The following is a 17,352-nucleotide window of genomic DNA, read 5'->3' on the forward strand; positions in this document are numbered from 1 at the left end:
AACAAGATGCATGGTCCTTCACCCCAAGCCACCTTGCTGGCATTCTTCTAGCAAGAGACAGTAGGGGGCAGTCATACCTGATGACAACGATGACACCATCAAAGATGTTGTAGGGGTTCTTGATGTAGCCAAAGGGACCATACACGAGCAGCTTCAGCAGCATCTCCAGGGCAAAGAGGCTGGTGAAGACGATGTTGCTGATTTCTAGCGCGTTGGTGAGCTCCTCGGGCTGGAGGGCAGGGGGGCATGAAGTAGCAGGCTTGTCCCTGAGCCCTGTGTCCCAGTCCTCCTGAATACCGGGCCCCAGGGATGAGGACAAGAAAAGCAACCTTGGAGAGTAGGGGGTTTTGGATGCCCTGGCTCATGGGGAGAACCCTCAGAGGGACCAAGAGGAAATGCACTTAAGAGCAATCACCCCAGGAAAAGGTCACATGAAACCCACAACCCTTAGCTACTCTCCAGGGCTGAGTCTCAGGTTCTGGGGACACAGTTCTATTGGGGGCCTGTGTGTGGGTTCCACTCTATCTCCCCTGGGAGCTCCTGGATTCTGTCCTGGACTGCCAGACCAGGAGAGTAGCCCAGGACAGCAGGGCAGTGATTCTGGCTGACATCAGATGGCTAGGCCACAAGCTTCACATGCACACCCAGTCACACAGCCCCACATGCAGTCACACGTGTTCCACAACCACTCCATGGACTTGGCAGCCGCCTGTTGACAGCCGTTGGCTACGCTTGCCTCCTTCCCCACACAACACCAGCGAACACGAACGCACAGACTCCCCGTCATGCGCCTGTTGATGGGCAGAAAGGAGCCTCCCCCTGGGCAGGAAGGCTCCAGGACTCCCGGGATAATTCTTAGCCTATTCTGTCACTATGCTACCTTCAGCAAGATCCTCAACCTCTCTGGCCAAAACACTGGAGGTAATTCCAGGGTCTGGGTTTGGGACCAAGGATACATCATAGAGAGGTCCTCAGAAGAGCAAATGACAAACCCTTCTTGCCGGCCATTCCAGTTCACCAATCACATCTTTTTCCATAAAGAGTGCCTACTGAATGCCTAGCAAGGCTCCAGGCTTTGAGAGAGCTGTAAAAACACACTGGCCACTCTCCTGCCTCCCAGGAGCTCAGTGACCAGCTGGAACCAAGTCGTATACACACTAAACAATCAAATAACCAACCACAAGTGGCCTCAGACCCCTGCCTCAGTGCCAGAATAAATCCAGGAGATCAGGGAGAGAAGGTAAAGGGTGAACACACTGGAAAAGGCTGAGTCGGGTGGGTGGCAGCACTTGAACTCCAAAGGGTGAGGGGAGGACAGGAGCCCAGTTCCAGCTGAGGGTAGGAGAGGAGCATAATTGGGATGAGGGCAGAGATATGGCTGGCCTAGGGCAGCCCACTGCCCACCTGACAGGTTAAAGATCAAAGAAAAGCCCAATAGTAGCTCCTCAAAGAGCCCAAGTTACTGAAAGAGGCACACGAGGCCCTCCTTCCATCAGACACCTCCTCCTGCTTACCCAGCTGCCTCGTCTGGCCGCCCAAGCATGAAGCTGGTTCCTGAGCATCACCAAATGTATCCTAATGGCCCCAATCTGTGTGGCCAACCTGGGAGAGCTGGAAGGAAGGGGCTTCTCACTAGCAGATGAAGGGCACTGGAGGCCTCGGGGCCATGACTACCCAGAAAAAGACACGCTTTCAACCTATGCACAGGATTCTGTCCAAAGGCAGGCCTGGGGGCAGGGCTAGGGTCAGCATGGTGGGAAGAGAGCCAGCTGACCAGAGGGTGAGTGGCCACAGTTGGAGCTGCTGTGGCACAGAGCCCGCCGCTCCGGCAGATCTCGAGCAAGTCTTTGCTCTGCAGACTGTGTGGGGGCAGAAGGGGCACTGCCACCTGACCTCCTTAATGGGGTCACATAAAGACAAGACCTTTAGTCCCTCCAGTGTGAGCACAGTGTAGGAGGCAGGGAAGTGGCCAGTGTTAGTGCAGATAAAGCCCAGAGCTCAGATCGCTTCTGACTATGTGGATCCTCCTGCTGCACTCCCAAGTCCAGTCTGCCAGGACGTGGTGGTCAGTGGATCTGTCACTCTGCTGACTGCCCAGTCTTGGACTGGATAAGAATAATGAGCACAAACCACAGAGGTGTGATGCTTCCCAGGTCCCTGGCTCACCACCTGCTTCACCTCATGCCTTCTATACAACAGCCCCGCTCTGCTGTTACAGATGAGCAGAAGAGTTCAAGGGATGATGGATGACTGGTTTGAAGTCACAGAGCAGGAAGAGCCCGGGTTAGGGCCCGACTCCACACCACCCTGACCCCAATAACACTATATAGCCAGGATTCAGACCCAAACCACAGGGACAGTGAGGGGCCTGTGAATCCAGACACAGATGGACTGCATAGATAATGCATCTTCTAATGTTTAATTATATTTTGAATCAACAGAGATGAATGAATACAGAACAAGCTGAGCTGCTTTTGGTGGCACTCGCCTGTAATTCCAGCAACATGGGACGCAGAGGTTGGAGGATCACTTAGAGCACCCTCAGCAACTTAGTAAGACCTTATGCAACTTAGTGAGACACTGTCTCCGAATAAAAAAATATAAAGGACTGGAGAGGTGACTTAGTGGTTTAAGTGCCCCTGGGTTCAATCCCTCATACTCTCCTGGCAATAAAGAACAAGTGGATGTGAAAGCACAGCTGAGGTACCACATTTAGGGGTAGTATGTCTCACCTAATTTTAGGTCATATAAATTAATACAGTTTGAGCATCCCTAATCTGAAAATCCAAAACTTATTAGGCACCAATATGACGTCATAAGTGGAAAATTCCCACCTGACCTCATGTGAGAGGTCAGAGTCAAAACACAGGCGCACTAAAAATAACACATAAAATTACCTTCAGGCAATGTATACAAAACACAGATGACTTTTGTATTTAGACATGGGTCCCATCCCCAAGATGTCTCATGACATATACGCAAATCTTCCCAAATCCAAAATCCGAAACACTTCAGGTCCTAAGTATTTTGAGTAAGAGACTTCAAAAAAGCTACTAAAAATAAAAATTAATACTTTTTTAAAAAGTAGCTGAAAACACCACAGCTTTTGATATGTATTTACTCGATTAATGGATCTTAAAAAGACTACTAGTGTGTTTGGTGTGCAGAGAGGTTGTTCTCCTCCTGTTCTGACCTTATCAACGGGGCTCTCAGTAGTTGGCACCGACAGCTGGTGGACAAGTGCACACCTTGCTCACCTGCACGCTGACGACAGGTTCACTGAGGATGGTGCGGGGCAGCCCTTAGGGCCTGCAGCATCGGTCCCCATCCGGGAAAGATGGCAGCAAAGTCTGAAGCCCCTACCTGACCTGGTAAAGCAGCTCTAGAGAAGCAGGGGTTCCTGACAGGTGGGAGGGGTCCAGGTACACTCCCTCGGCCCTGTCCACCTCTCCCTCACACACTTCAGGGCTATGATGCTTCCTTTCTAAGACCCAGTGATCCATTGGAAAAAAGCCTGCCCCCAACCCCCACCCAGACAGCCAGATCTGTCCAAGTTACTAAATTGGAGACTGGGAACGTTTTGCAAATGCAGGACAGGACACAGAGTCACAATCTTAGCAACATGGTTGCCCCAGGGACCACAGCCATAATTACAGCCACTGCCGCCTGGAAGGGGCAGAGGCAGAGTCAGTTCCTGCTGGTACCCACCATGGTTTGCACTGGGCTAAGGACCTTCCTCCCAGGATTTAATTTCCTCCACACTCTCAACCAAATGAGGGAGGGATGTGAGCCTCTCTGACAGCCCAGGAAACTGAGGCTCCTAAAGGAATGGGAACTTGATGGAGGGACATGGCTCCCTGAAAAAGGTACTCAGCTGAATCTCTTGCACTTTCTTCACACCTTTGCCTTCAAGACACCCCCCCACACACACACACACACCAGACTGCACACAAGAGGATCTGAATCCAGCCTCCACTCCCTGACTCTCTCCAGCTTCAGAAATCCTTTCTTGGGTCTAGGTGGTGTCCTTCCCACTGTTCACAGAAGTCAAGGTCCACTGGGCACTTGGGTGAGTTGAGGCCAGGCAGCCTGAGCTTCTGCACTAGGCCCTGGGCTGCTTCTCTGTGCTGGTGCTCACTCTAAACCCCCTGCTTCCATCTCCCCCCAACTACCCTCCACTCAGATTATCACTTTGCAGCAACTGTGGCCCCAGGAAAAGTGCTCAGTACTTCCCAGCTCCAGGACGCTCCTGGACTCACGGCAGCTCCTTTGGTTAACCTTTATAGTGTCCTCTGTGTGCAGAACATTCTTAATGCAAAGGTGGGTTTGAACCTGAACACAGGAGGCCTGCCAACTCTGAGACTTCCACCTGTGTGACCTTGGAAAGTCCCAAGATCTCCAGTGGCCTCTTCTGTTAAACAGAGTAACACCACCTCACCACGAGGCTGCTCTGCAGGGCACGGCAGTTACGATCTGTGAAACTTGCAGCCCCGGGGCCAAGCTCGGTGGCCCCACGGGCAGTGACAGTCATAGCAGGCCTCGGATGTGACAGGACAGAGTGTCTAAAACCAGGATTCCTGCAGCAGCTGAGGTCAGCGGGCCAGTGGGGAGGAAGAGGCAGGAGGATGCCTATGAAGGCATCTCTAGCTGGGGGCAGTCGTGGCAAAGGAGCAGGGAAAGAGGTGTGTGCTGGGAGGACTCGGGACCCAGGATCAAGCAGTCTGCCCAGCCAGAAGGTGAAAAGGGCTGGTGGGGCACAGGGATGTAGGGCTGGCAGGGCCCAGACAGAACGGCCTTGCTCCCTGACTCGGGCTGGACTTGCCTCTGCTACCCACAGTCCCACCATTGAGGCTCAGGGTGCCGGGTGGGGGGGTTGGAGATGTGCAAAGCCTGGCATTAAGAAGATTAATCTGGCCGCAGTGGTGGCAGGATGCGCATGGCTTGGAGGGGAGAGATGAGGACCAATTAGGGGACACTGCAGCGGTCCAGGCAGGAGGCTGAGAACCAGTTCTGGATGACAGTGATGTGCCTTTCACAGAAAAGCATAAGGGGGTAAACAAGCCTTGCTAGAGCTGGGGAGAGGGCAGGGACAAGGCACCCTACCCCTGCTCAAGTGCCACCTCCATCTCCCATCTTGTCAGCTCCACCTGCTCCACTGAGCCTGAAATCTCTGCTCCCCGACTGGGACTCCTCGGCTCACCTCACCTCACCTCTGCTTCTGATGGCCCTGCTGCCCACTTTGCCCCACCCCCAGCAGAGGGGGTCCAGATGGGCTGCAGTGATGGGGTGAGGGTCACTGAGTAAGCAGGAGGAGAGCCTTCAAGGAGGTGTGGGAAGTCAGGGACACCTGGGTGGCAGGAGGTTCCCAGAGGGTCTCTCAGGTCTCATCCTGCACTTGCTCTTTCCCCCTCAGCTTTGAACCTGGCCTCTCTGAGACACCTCCTCTAGTACCCTCATGCCCACTGTGCCCCATTCAATGTCACTGTGCTCCCAGTGACTCCTAACCAGGGGCAATGCTGAGGGCTGGCTTTAACCCCTCCCCACCATCTCCCAGGACCCCAAAGGCTCTTCTAGTTAACACACAAGCCAGGTAGGCACAGCGTCCCAGGGTCTGGCTCAGCCTCCAGACAGCCAGCCCAAGGCCCTGCTACTTAGCCTTGTCCTGCACCAACCTGGACGACCTCTAAACTAGAGCCCATGGTGGACCATCTAAAGGCTGCCCTCGGCGCAGACTTCAGAGGGCCAGGTAAGTCCCCACGCCTACGGCTTCCCTACTGCAGCTCTAGAACTGCTGAGCATGGCTATACGAGTCGCAGATGAAGCTCTGCTGACTGGACAGGCGAAGCCTGCTGGGTGGCCCCAGGGCTGCTTTATGCCTGCACTCAGTTCTCTGTTCTCCCACCTTTCCGGGTCTCCATTTCTGTCCCCCTGGAGCTGCCCCAAACCTTCCCCATTTCCCAGGCCCCAGCCTCCACCCACTGTGTCTCTTGCTCCATTGCTCTGAGACCTGCATCCTCTCCTGGAAGGGAGCTGCCCCTCTACACTCAGAATCTGATCTTCTGCCCCCCCAGGGTCCCTCCTATCAGTTACCCCCCAATTCTCCACCCTCCTTCCTCTCTGCTGAAATGCAGAAACCTCCTGCATGAGTCCAGGCCCGGACACCCCTGAACTGTGGGCCCCATCATGCCAGCTCTCTCCAGAGGCCATCTTTTCTGCCCTCCTCTTAGTGGACACCTTGACAGTATCTGTCTGTGCCGGCCCCTCCTTCGTTGTGTCTGGCCTCCCCTGGCTTCCCTGACCCTGTGCAGCTACCTCCTGCCTCTCCTGGGGCTCTTCTCCCTCTGCTCTCCCCTTGGGCCAACATTCCACAGGGCTTAGTCTGAGCCCGCTCTCCCCCCACCCCTCCCTTGGCGCCCTCCCTCCACCATCACCCCCACTCCCAACTCTCCAGCTGTCACTGGGGTGTAGAGGACACTAAACAATCTCCCTCCAAACCCCCAGGCTTCTCATCCAGAGAGCCAAGGCCTGCCTGATATCCCTCCCAGCATGGCCCACAGCCATCTCAAACTCAGCACTTCCAAAACAAACCCTCTCACCTCTTCTTCCAAACCTGCTCTGGCCCCCAGCTTCCTGCCTTCGCCATTCCTGGATATTCTGAACTGGAACATGAGGGTTATCTAGGACTCAGGCCTGCCCTTCCTCCCTCCCTGACAGTCAGCTGCCCAGGCCCCCAGAGCCCGCCTGCTGGCCTCTTCACCCCCTCATTCTCCTTAGGGCCCTCGCTGCCTCTGATCTCAACAGTAGAAAGAGTCCCCAGCCCCCCCTCCCCAATGCAGCTTGCACCTACTGGAAGCTCTGGCTTCCTTCAACTGCTAGGCTGGACTCACGTCACTGTCACCCCTACCCCTCTTGCCAAGTCACCCGGTGCTTTTATCGGTCAGGCTTCTAGAAGATCCCCTCATCCTTCCACTTAGACCTCTCCGTTCCTGCCCCCAGCTATCAATTCCACTCATCCCCCCAGCCCTCCCTCGAAAGCCACCTCCTTCACAAAGACACTTCAAACCCCTCACCTGGGGGTGAGCACCTCTCCTCCATCCCCAGCGTGCCTTTTATGGCGTTTGGCACTAGTGGTCCACGGAAAAGACAGACTTTTCCACTAGAACCCACACTTCTTGGGGGCTCTGGCTCTGCTCCTCAGCCCTCTGACATTCTAGTGTTTTCTTCTAGTGTGCCGTGCTCAGGATGTGCACCCCTTGTGGGGCGCGGGGAGCCTGGAGCCAAGGCATGAAAGCACCCTTCAACCAGATGCCTCTGCAACAGCACCCTTCCTGCTCCCACCCCCGAGACTCCTAGTGGGGGCTAGGTCTTCCCAGCCCCAAATTCCTCTACCTGGAAGCCAAAAGACAGGCTTGAGTGGAAGGCATCTATGAACCCTTTCCCTCAAAGGCCCCACATGGGGTATCTGCATGTGTGTGTTCTGGGGAGAGAGTTTCTCAATATTCGGTGGGATCAAAAACTAATCTGCAACTCCCTTCAAAAATTGAGGCCTGGGCAGGCCCAGTGGCACACACTAGTTGTAATCCTAACAACTCGAGAGCCTGAGGCAGGAGGATTGCAAGTTTGAGGATAGCCTTAGCAACTTAGGCCCTAAGCAGCTTAGCAAGACCCTGTCTCAAAATTTTAAAACATAAAAAATTTTTTGAAGGGCTGGTGTCATGGCTCAGTGTCAGAGTGCATCTGGGTTCAGTCCCCAGTGCAAAAAAAAAAAAAAAGCTGAGACCTACCACATCTGGGTACCCCCGCCCCACCTCCAGCTTTCCTGGCAGTGAACTGCCAACCTCATTTATAAATAGAAACCTCTAGACATGTATCTGGAGTGACAAGATGGGCCCAGAATCTGAGCAGTGAGCAGAATTGTCCCCTACCTTGTCCTCTCCTGGCCTGCAAGGCTATCTACCTTGGACCCTCCCTCCCTCTGTTCATCTTTCTTCTAGAATACAAGGGTAGCACCTGAACCCCTGCTGTGACTCAGAGCCAGAAAGAGGATGATTAGGAAGTGCCTGAGCCCCCAAGACCCCATCCTGTACCCTCCTGTCCTCCTAGAAGGGACTTGCTCCAGTAGAGCCCCAGGTGGGAGACAGGTTCCAAGACTACTTCTTTTCCAATCCCATTGGACATGGCACCAGGATGTCCCCCAGCCTGAATCTGCTCAAGCCTCATGCTTCAACTCTAGGCAGAAACCTGACAGTTATCCTTGCTGCTCTCTTCCCCCAAATAGCTAACTGGGGCTGAGTCTGCCTGTTACCTCCCCTCACCCCTTCCTCTCCACCTCCAGAGAAAAACATAAAGTATGAACTGCCTGGACCACTTCAGTAGTCTTCCTTGGCCCCCTACCTTCTTCTCCCCTCCTTTCCTTCTACTCCACACATAGCTTCCAGAGGACTTTTGATGTTTGACCTGCTTAAATCTTTGTTGAGAACCTCTCATCTACCCGAAGCAGTAGCACATGCCTGTAATCTCAATGTCTCGGGAGGCTGAGGCAGGAGTATCACAGCTCGAGGCCAGCCTCAGCAACTTAGTAAGACCCTGTCTCAAAACAAAAATAAAAAGGGCTGGGGATGTGGCTCAGTGGTAAAGCCCCCCTGCGCAGTCTTCACTGCAGGGAGAGGACCTAGCATCTTCAGAATAAAATTCAAACTGCTGCCTAGGCCTCTCAAGACATGACTTTCCTCCAATCTCACCTCTCATCACTTGTCCATCTGAACTCCCATCTAGTGCCGCACACATTCTTTTTTTTTTTTTTTAAGAGAGAGTGAGAGAGAGAATTTTAATATTTATTACTTATAGGCAGACACAACATCTTTGTTGGTATGTGGTGCTGAGAATCGAACCCGGGCCGCACGCATGAAAGGCGAGCGCGCTACCGCTTGAGCCACATCCCCAGCCCGTGCCGCACACATTCTGAAGACTTGTACTTAGTTTTTGTGTCTGGTGCCACTGGCCCTACCTGTCCTGTGTCCTGCCTTCCTTTCTTCACTGACTACACCCAACCTGTCCCTCCAACAGCTCCGAGTACATCTCTTCCCAGTTTCACATCTGGGGACATGTTGGTAGGTGGAAAATGGCTATGGTGGGGGCATCTGCACCATGGAAATTGATGAACATTACACATCAAGGTTGGTTTGTCTTTTAAACTGTCATATAATCAATTGATGAGTTTGTTTAATGAATTCGTTTTGCAGCACTAGGGCTGGAACCGAGGGTCTGGCACACACAGGACAAGAGCTCTACCATTGAGATGTATCCCCTGTCCCCTTTCTAATTTTATTTCAAGATGAGACTTGTTAAATTGCCCAGGTTGGCCTTGAACTTGCAATCCTCTGCCCTCAGCCTCCCAAGTGGCTGGGATTACAGGCATGCACCACTGCACCCAGATTTTGTTTTGCTTTGTTTTTTTGAGGGCTGGATGTTAAACATTTATCCGCATGTTACTGCTTAGACCAGCTCATATGCACAGGGATGGCTGATGGACGGGTGCCACATACTGCCTCCTGGGGGCTTGGGAACACACCTGTGCTCAGCAAGTCAGCTCACAGACTTTCTAAGCCCAGTTATGTTCTTGCTCCTTCCTCGGAATCCTGCATCCTTGTCCCTCTCACCAGTCCCCTGGGCATACCCATTCTGCCAGCTCTCAGCCAGTTGGTGGTTAAGGGGCAAAGGAAGCATGGGGCCAACCTTGGAAAGGGTGGGGTATGACAAAGTGGTGCTCCCTCTGTCAAGAGGCAAGTGGAGAGGGTGGGGTTGGGGAGCCAGAGTCATGAGAGGTTATGGGCTGCCACCACCAGACAGATCATCCTCCCTGACAGGGAAACGGAATGACAGGTAAAGCAGGTGGCCCTGGGAGAGGATCGGAGAGGATGGGACCTAGGGAGGAGGAGAGGGCTGGGGATCTGTCTCTGGGCACACTTAGCAACCCCCTCTCAGTGTCCCCCTATCCAATCGATACCAGGATCAATGGATGAAATCGTCTCATGAAGAGCACTGCAGGGAGAGCAGGAGCCCCGGCCGGCGCGCCTCCATCGCATCGGCCTCCCTCGGCCTCCCTCCCTGTCTCCTTCAGCTCTTCCTCCTGAAGCCACCTCTCCTGCAGTCAGCGCCTTCGGAGTCCCCGTCTCCCCCTTCCTGCCCTGTCTCTGTCCTCCTTTGCACCTGGGTCTCCGTCTCTGGGCCTCCATCTGTCTGTGACTCTGTCTTTCCCTCCACTTCTCTGTCTCCCTTGTCTCTGTCTTCTCAGTCCCCCTCCTCCTAGGTCTCCATCTCCTTCCTGTCTCCCCATCTCCCGCTCTGAGCCCCCTCTGTGTCCCTGTCTTTCAGCTCCACATATCTCTTCCCTCCTGTCCCTGGCACCCCCTCCAGCCTGCTCAGGGGCCCAGATGGCGGGACGTTCACGCCGCAGTGCCTGTGAGCACAGGGCCATGGCAGCTTCTGGGGCTTTCTCAACCCCCGCCCCGGAGCCTGCCGGGCAGCAGTCAGTCATCTGCCCAGCCTGCTGGGGACTCCCACTCACCCCATGGGGCCCTCGGCAACTAGGTCCTCCTCTCTCCACCACATACTGCTCCCACGGAGGAAGCCCTCCCCGCTGCTGAGGGGGTTAGCAGAAACCACGGCGGTCCCTCACTTTCCTCAGGAACTTGGGCAAGGAGATGCTGCAGGCACCCCGACTGATGGCTTTTATTTCCTCTCTGAGGGGCATCCTTCTTGACATCTAACTGAAAGCTCTCTTGCTGTGGCTTCACATGCCCTCAGTCTTGTGACTCAGCCTCTTCCCAGTGCAATCAAAACCTCCATCAGCAAGCATCTGGCTGGGAGAGCCTGCCGGGTGCACACCCCAGAGGGACTGGGGACTCGGAGGATGTGCCCCCTGGGGAGGGAACTGACCATGGCCAGCACTGGGTGAGGCAAAGAAGACTGAGGTTCAGGTAGGCACGGGAGCCAGAGTCAGGAGAGGTTATGGGCTGCCACCACCTAGGTCCCAGAAGGAGCAAATGCTGGCCCCACCTCAGCTTCCCCTACCCGCCTGGCAGAGCAAAGCACCTCTCCCCGGGAGGCTGGCAGAGTCAGCATGTGCACATACACCCACGCCCCACGCAGCCCAGACACAACACGCCCACCATGGTGCCATGCGTGCCCACCTGCTGGCACCACAGAAGTGTCCTACCCCCCGCCTCCCCTCCATAGGGTAGGAAACGGACAGAGCTGCTGGGGGCCAGGATGTTGAGGCAAGAGGAAGGACAGCCAGAGCCAGTGTGATGCGACGGTGATGGGGTGGGGGGTGGCGGGGGTGCATCTGGCTGAAGGTAAGAGCTAAGTCCTTGCAACACTGCGGGGCAGAGGTCAGAGGGGTAGAGGGCTTGATTCTCCTGAAAGGTGAACACCCTCCTGTCTGCTCTAGCCCCAGCTTGCACCTCCTCCCCAGTCCTAACCCAGAATCCTCCTCGCCCTGTGCCTGCACCACCACACCCGCCCACCTGCCCTGGCCAGGTCCCACCTGGTCAGGAAGCCCCTTCCATGGTGTGCTGTGCTGGTTCAGGCCCCTCATGCCTCAGCCCCTGATGTGGGGAGGCAAATTCCCTTGTTCCCAACCAGGGAAGGTGGCCCAGTCCCTCCCCACTGCCCCAGGGGGCACCAACACCTGGAAGAGGACAGTAGGAGAGAAGGGCACAGAAGGATCCTGCCCACTGGCCTCTCTCCTTTTGAAGGACCAGTCTGAAGGGTTAAGGGCCAGGTTAAGGGCTGGCTTTGAGGGAGGAAGCCCAGCCAGCTGTGAGGCCCCATGGTGCAGCCCAACATGTGTGGGGTAGAGGCCAGTGGGGTCCCCCCAGGCCACACTCTGTCTCTGCACAGCTCCAAGAGGGAGAACGTCTTCCTCCCCTCAGCCCAGATCCCACAGCTCACAGCCGTCTGCCCCACGGAGGAAGCCTGCTCCCTCTTCCACATGACAGCCCTTCAAATATTTGAAGACAGCTCGCCAGTCCCCGCTGAGCCTCCTCTCCTCCTGACTAAACATCCCGCTCCTCAGAACAAGATCTCAGATGCTCTGGCTTCAAGTCATCTTGCCATGCTGGGCACTGTCATCTACCTAGAGCCACCCTGGTTCACAGCCAGCCTCCTGACCCCAGGCCAGGCCAAGACTGCTCCCTGCATGACCCCGCATGACCCCAGGCCCAGCCACCAGGCCTCTCCTCACTCCCATCTGCAGGCTGGCCTCAAATCAGTCACCAGTACCCACTGAGCTAGGTGAATGCTGGGAACCCCCTATCACTGCCCCTGCCTGCTACACCTTCTCCAAAGTCCCAAATGCCTTCCAGGGACCTGTCTTTCCCCACATGCCAGTCAGAACTCGTTGTCTATCCACATCAAGCCAGCCTGCTCTGAGAAGCCTTCCCAGACAGAATACACCTGCCCCTGCCTGGGCCACCTCCACACTCAGAAACTGTGTGGCACTCACGGTAGTCACCCTCCAGGGTCCCTGCACATCACTACATGTCCCTCTTCCCATCCTCCCTGCAGGCTAGCAGCATGGAGAGGAATGGAGCCCAAGAGAGGAACCAAATCCCAGGAGGCAGGAGGAGGTGACGGGGCCCTAGAGAGAAGAGACACAGCTGGCAGGAGCCAGCCTGGCCCCCACTCCTACCTGCTCATGGTACTCGATGCCCATGCTGAGGGTATTGACCAGGATGGCGATCATGATTCCCCGGCCAAAGTACTTGCTATCCACAATCTTCCGGAAAGTGTCACAAATCAGCTTCCAGAAGGCCAGCACAGAGCCAGGCTCTGTGACAGGGCCCAGGCTCCGTTGCCGCCGGCTGTGGGGGTCCCGGAGGTCGCTGTGCTGGGCATCCTGTGTGAATTCATAAACAGCCTCGCTGTCTGAATCAGGCACCTCGTGGTCGGCAGGCTCCAGCTCCCCTGCTCCCGGCCGGGCACAGTAGGGACAGCTGTCAGGACCACAGGCTCCACTGTCTGCCTTCAGACAAGGGCTGGAGATCTTGCAGGAGCTCTGGCAGGCGCCTGGAATAGGAGAGCAGAGGTCAGAAGCAGCAGGGCTCTCACCTGGGGCTCTCCTGCCGTTGGTGGAAGCACTAAGTGAGGGAGGAAGGCTGGGTTGTCACAGTGTTGAGGATGCCGGGCATTCAGTGGGCCGGGGTGCTGAGTGCCCCGCAACACAGGCAGTCCTGAACACAATGTGCCCCACATGTCAACAGCAGCCCATTGATGGTACTGCTGAATGTCCTAGGGTTCAGGCAGAGAGGTGGCCTTGATGTCCTCTGGGGTCCTGTACAGCTTCTATGTCCTGGAAGCCTTCAGCAAGGAGCTTGAATCAGGTCTGTACCAACACCCCTCCAAGGGATTGAGACCCACTCAAACACATACACTCGTCCCCACACACACCAGACATGTGCACATGTGCCCTACATGTACACACTCATACACACACTATGCACATGCTATTTGCACAATACAACATGTACAGACACCAAACACAAGAACACACACTCACACCACCCAGTGCATATATGCCAGACCCCTGTACACATGTGCATAATACACCAGAAAAAAATCACCCACACATGTCAGACACCTGTGTGCACATGAACACCGGACACACATGACACCAGACACACGTATTCATGTGTGTCTGGCTGCAGCTGCAGGGAGGCAGGTGGCTGGAGAGACCACCCCTGTCTGAGGGACCCACCCACAGGTGGTGACTGTCTCACTCCCCCTTGACACAGGTGTTCCACCCATCAGACCAGCAGCTCCAAGCACCTGCTGCTCCTGCCTGGGATCTCTCTGTGGAGAGGACGTGAGACTTGGCATGGGGCACAGTCACACACCATTTCTCCACGGGCTTCAGAGTTGGATGGCTTGCACTTCATTCACGGAACAACCTTGGGCAAGCCATGAGATCCCTCCAAGCCTCCTTTATCTCATGCATACAATGGGGACCCTATTCAAGCTTATCATCTGAACTGTTCAGAGGATCCAAAGGGACCTGGTCTTCCAAGCAGGTGACACGCATACCACTGGGACAACAGTGGTTAGATACTATTGCAAACAGTATAGAGCAGAGCGCATAGTGGGTACACATTATACAGCAGCTGTTATCATTACAATATAGGCATTACGGTCCCCATTTTAACCCATGAGAAAATTAGGACTCAAAGAAGTGACGAAACTGGTTGAAGATGCCAGGGCCATAAGAAGCAGCCTGGGAATCTGAGCCCCGGTCCCTCTGAGTCCAGAGCCCTAGTCTTCTCTGGGACACCACCCAGCCCCAGCCCAGCGTTCTCACCCGTGCTCTGCGTCTCTAGCAGCTTGTGCATGGAGCTGTAGGGCCCGGGTGGGATGTTGAGGCTGGTGAGGGTGGGGGGCCCGGAGCTGGGGGCCACCTCTACTAGTGCCTTCTCCTTCAGCATCTCTGGTGGAGGGCTGGTGTGCACAGTGGGGTACACCTTCCCGCTACCCACAGTTCTGCCCGACGCCTCAGATGGGGACCTTGGAGGGGGTGCCGGGCAGCGGACTGGCTCCAAGTGGCAGTCGGCATGGTAGAAGCTGTGCACAGACTCCGCACCCCCTGGAGGGCCCCCAGAGAGGGTGGGTGTCGAGGGTGGTGGCAGCATGAGCCTGCGGGACCCGTTGGCATCCCTGTCTTGGATCTCTGGGCTGGCCCGGGGGGCCCTGAGTGTCCCGTTGCCCAGGTGGTAGTGGTGGTGGTGATGGTGGTGGTGGTGCACCAGGTGGTGGACGGACAGGCGGCGGTGTGAGCGAGAGCAGCTGCCACTGGGCTGGGGCTCCTGGCTCCTGAGGGTCCCTGGGCTGCTCAGCAGTCCGGCCCGCACACCCACGGCCCGAGAGAGCTGGGCCAGCCTGCGGGCTGCCTTGCGGATGATGTACACCAGGTACTTGAGCAGCTCCTCGTAGCAGCTGCCCGGCTCAGAGAAGCTAGCCAGGGTGCTGGCGTTAGACAGGAACCGCACACGCTGCTCCCGCATCAGCTGGCTTTCCCGCTGCTTGGTCTCCGAGAACTGCGTGGCAATCACCACCAGGCACAGGTTGATCATGAAGAAGGAGCCCACCTGTAGGGGTGGGGACAGGAAGAGGAGATGTCCTGAAGAAAAGGGAATCGCAATGCCAGCCACCACACAGGGAACTTTCGACACCACAGGTCTCGGGCTCCATGATTTTCCCAGAATGATCTTATTTTATTCTGCCAAGCTTGGGAGATGATGCTACTAAAAATCTCTCCATTCGAGTGGTAAGGGAGTTGAGGCTCAGAGAGAGATCAAGGAAGTCGCCGCAGATTACTCAGCTAATGCAGAGACAGTCTAAGACTTGAACTGAGCCCTGTGAAATTCTAAGGTGTTGCTATAATGATATCCTGGGAGATTACCTCCCAAGGTCCCTCCCCCAAACACACCCACCCTTGGAGACTCTAAGCACCTCTCCCCAGGAGAATAGGGAATGCTGTGGACATCAATGCAATATTAGGGACATGGCGCCTTAAAATTGGATCGAGACTTTGAGATTTGTTCATAAGATTCCTACTTCTAGTCCCAATTCCAGTTTAGGGGAGATCCTTAACCACTGAGCTTCAATATCCTCATCTTAAAATTGGGACCACTGGACTGGCCTGGACCCCTTTTCCCTGTGCCTCTCCCCTCACCTAGTGGGGCAAGGGCCGAACCCACACTCTACAGATAGGTCAGATCACCACTCTGCCTTTCCCCTGCTCTCCCAGCCCCCATCTCCATGCCTCAGTTTCCCCAGGATCCTGGGGAGGCCACCGCTTGGACAGTAATCCTGAATGGCGGAAATGAATATTTATGGTGACAAAGCAGATTTTTTTTTTCTAGATGGTGTCCTAGTAATTATGATAATTAGCTTCACTAGTGTGATTTCAGAGAGCTGTTTGGAAAGATTTTTAAGGGGATGTGTGGGAGGGTGGAAACAAGGCCCCTTAACCCCCTGGCTGCTCCCCCCTCCCCAACCAAACACCGGAGGACAGCAATAATTTTGAGACTGACTTCCCTGAAGCACCCACCTCGCCCCCGAGGAGATGGTCAGAGATGGGAACAGGCTTCTACCAGGCTTCACCCCAAGCCCAGTCACTCTTCCGCACCAGGGAAAGTGACAGAGGCAAGAGTGGGTAGCCTTGGGGACTTGCTCATTCGCAGGGCTACCCTTCAGTCTCTCTCATCAGAAGAGAGTAAATCTTAATCTCTTTTAAATCTCCTCTCAATATCTGTCCCTCCATCTGGTTCTGTGGTTGGCCTCTTGGTAACATGGCAAAAGAGCTGGACATGGGGTTGACACCCTGGAGTTGAATTCTCAGCTCCAGCTCTTGCTTCCTATGTGATCTGGACCTAGTGACCAACCCACTGGGAATCTGAGTTCTCACTTAGGGGTTGGAGACCACCATTCTTGCACCAGAAACCCCATAGGAGCCTATGCAGACCTAGCAGGCAGCAGATGTTACAAAACACTTCATAATGCTGCTCTACCCAGCACGATTAAGCTACAGCTTAGGCAAAGCACAAGGTGAAGGCAGATAAATGAGGACAGCCCAGGGTCCTCATCTGTAAATTGGAGATGGTAACAAGATCACAATGAGAATTAAATGCCCAGCAAATAGAAGTGCTGAGAGCAGGAGCCTCCATACAGTAAGTGCTCAATAAATATCAGCTATAAGTAGTAGCACCAGAATTATTAACTACGAATGGTAGTGATTAAAACTATTAAATATTGCTGGTTTTGCCTGTCTTCTGTCTTGGTAAAGCCCTGGGATTTCTGAGCTGGGAGAACAAGAGATTGCACAGTGTTTCTCAACACGGATTGGAATTTGGGGTGGAACAATTCTTTGCAAATGTTTTAGGATGCTTAGCATCTCTCCCCTCCCCCCAACAAAATGTCAACAGTGTTCCCCTAGTCCTCCTAAAAGACAGAACCACACTTTTCCATTTATGAATGGAAATAGGGCTCTAGAAGAGCCCTATTCCTAGGTAAAACCCATCTGCTTTATTCATGAAGAATCAGAAGCTCAGGGTGGGGTTGGGAGCCTCCTAGGGAATGATTTGTGTGAGGTCATAAGAGTAGTAAGTGGTAGAATCAGGCCTTGACCTTGGATTCCTCCTGACTCCTCATCAGGTGTCCTTCCCACCACAGGACAGATGCCTTCTCTATGGGACTTGTCCTAAGAGTGAAGAACTTCAGACCAAGCAAGCCTTCCCCTCTCTGGACTGTCCCCACCCGTGCCCTCAGCATCTGCCATTCCCATGGGAGCTGGAGGGG

At 54.7% G+C, this 17,352-nt stretch overlaps 1 protein-coding gene across 30 annotated transcripts in view; it reads right to left on the reverse strand.

Annotated features, from left to right (window-relative positions):
- Cacna1g (calcium voltage-gated channel subunit alpha1 G) overlaps positions 1–17,352 on the reverse strand; it is a 62,775-nt gene that overhangs the window by 34,019 nt on the left and 11,404 nt on the right. For 29 of the 30 annotated variants that reach the window (XM_026386921.2, XM_026386915.2, XM_026386910.2 and 26 more), the window contains exons 8-10: positions 14,357–15,140; positions 12,695–13,071; positions 78–229 (exon numbers count right to left, since the gene is read on the reverse strand). In XM_026386921.2, the coding sequence (XP_026242706.2) occupies positions 78–229; positions 12,695–13,071; positions 14,357–15,140 (1,313 nt within the window). The remainder of the gene's footprint in view (positions 1–77; positions 230–12,694; positions 13,072–14,356; positions 15,141–17,352) is intronic. The other variant, XM_026386919.2, reaches the window with a different exon arrangement.

This window comes from Urocitellus parryii, chromosome 7, assembly GCF_045843805.1.
Source record: "Urocitellus parryii isolate mUroPar1 chromosome 7, mUroPar1.hap1, whole genome shotgun sequence".
NCBI lineage: Eukaryota > Metazoa > Chordata > Mammalia > Rodentia > Sciuridae > Urocitellus > Urocitellus parryii.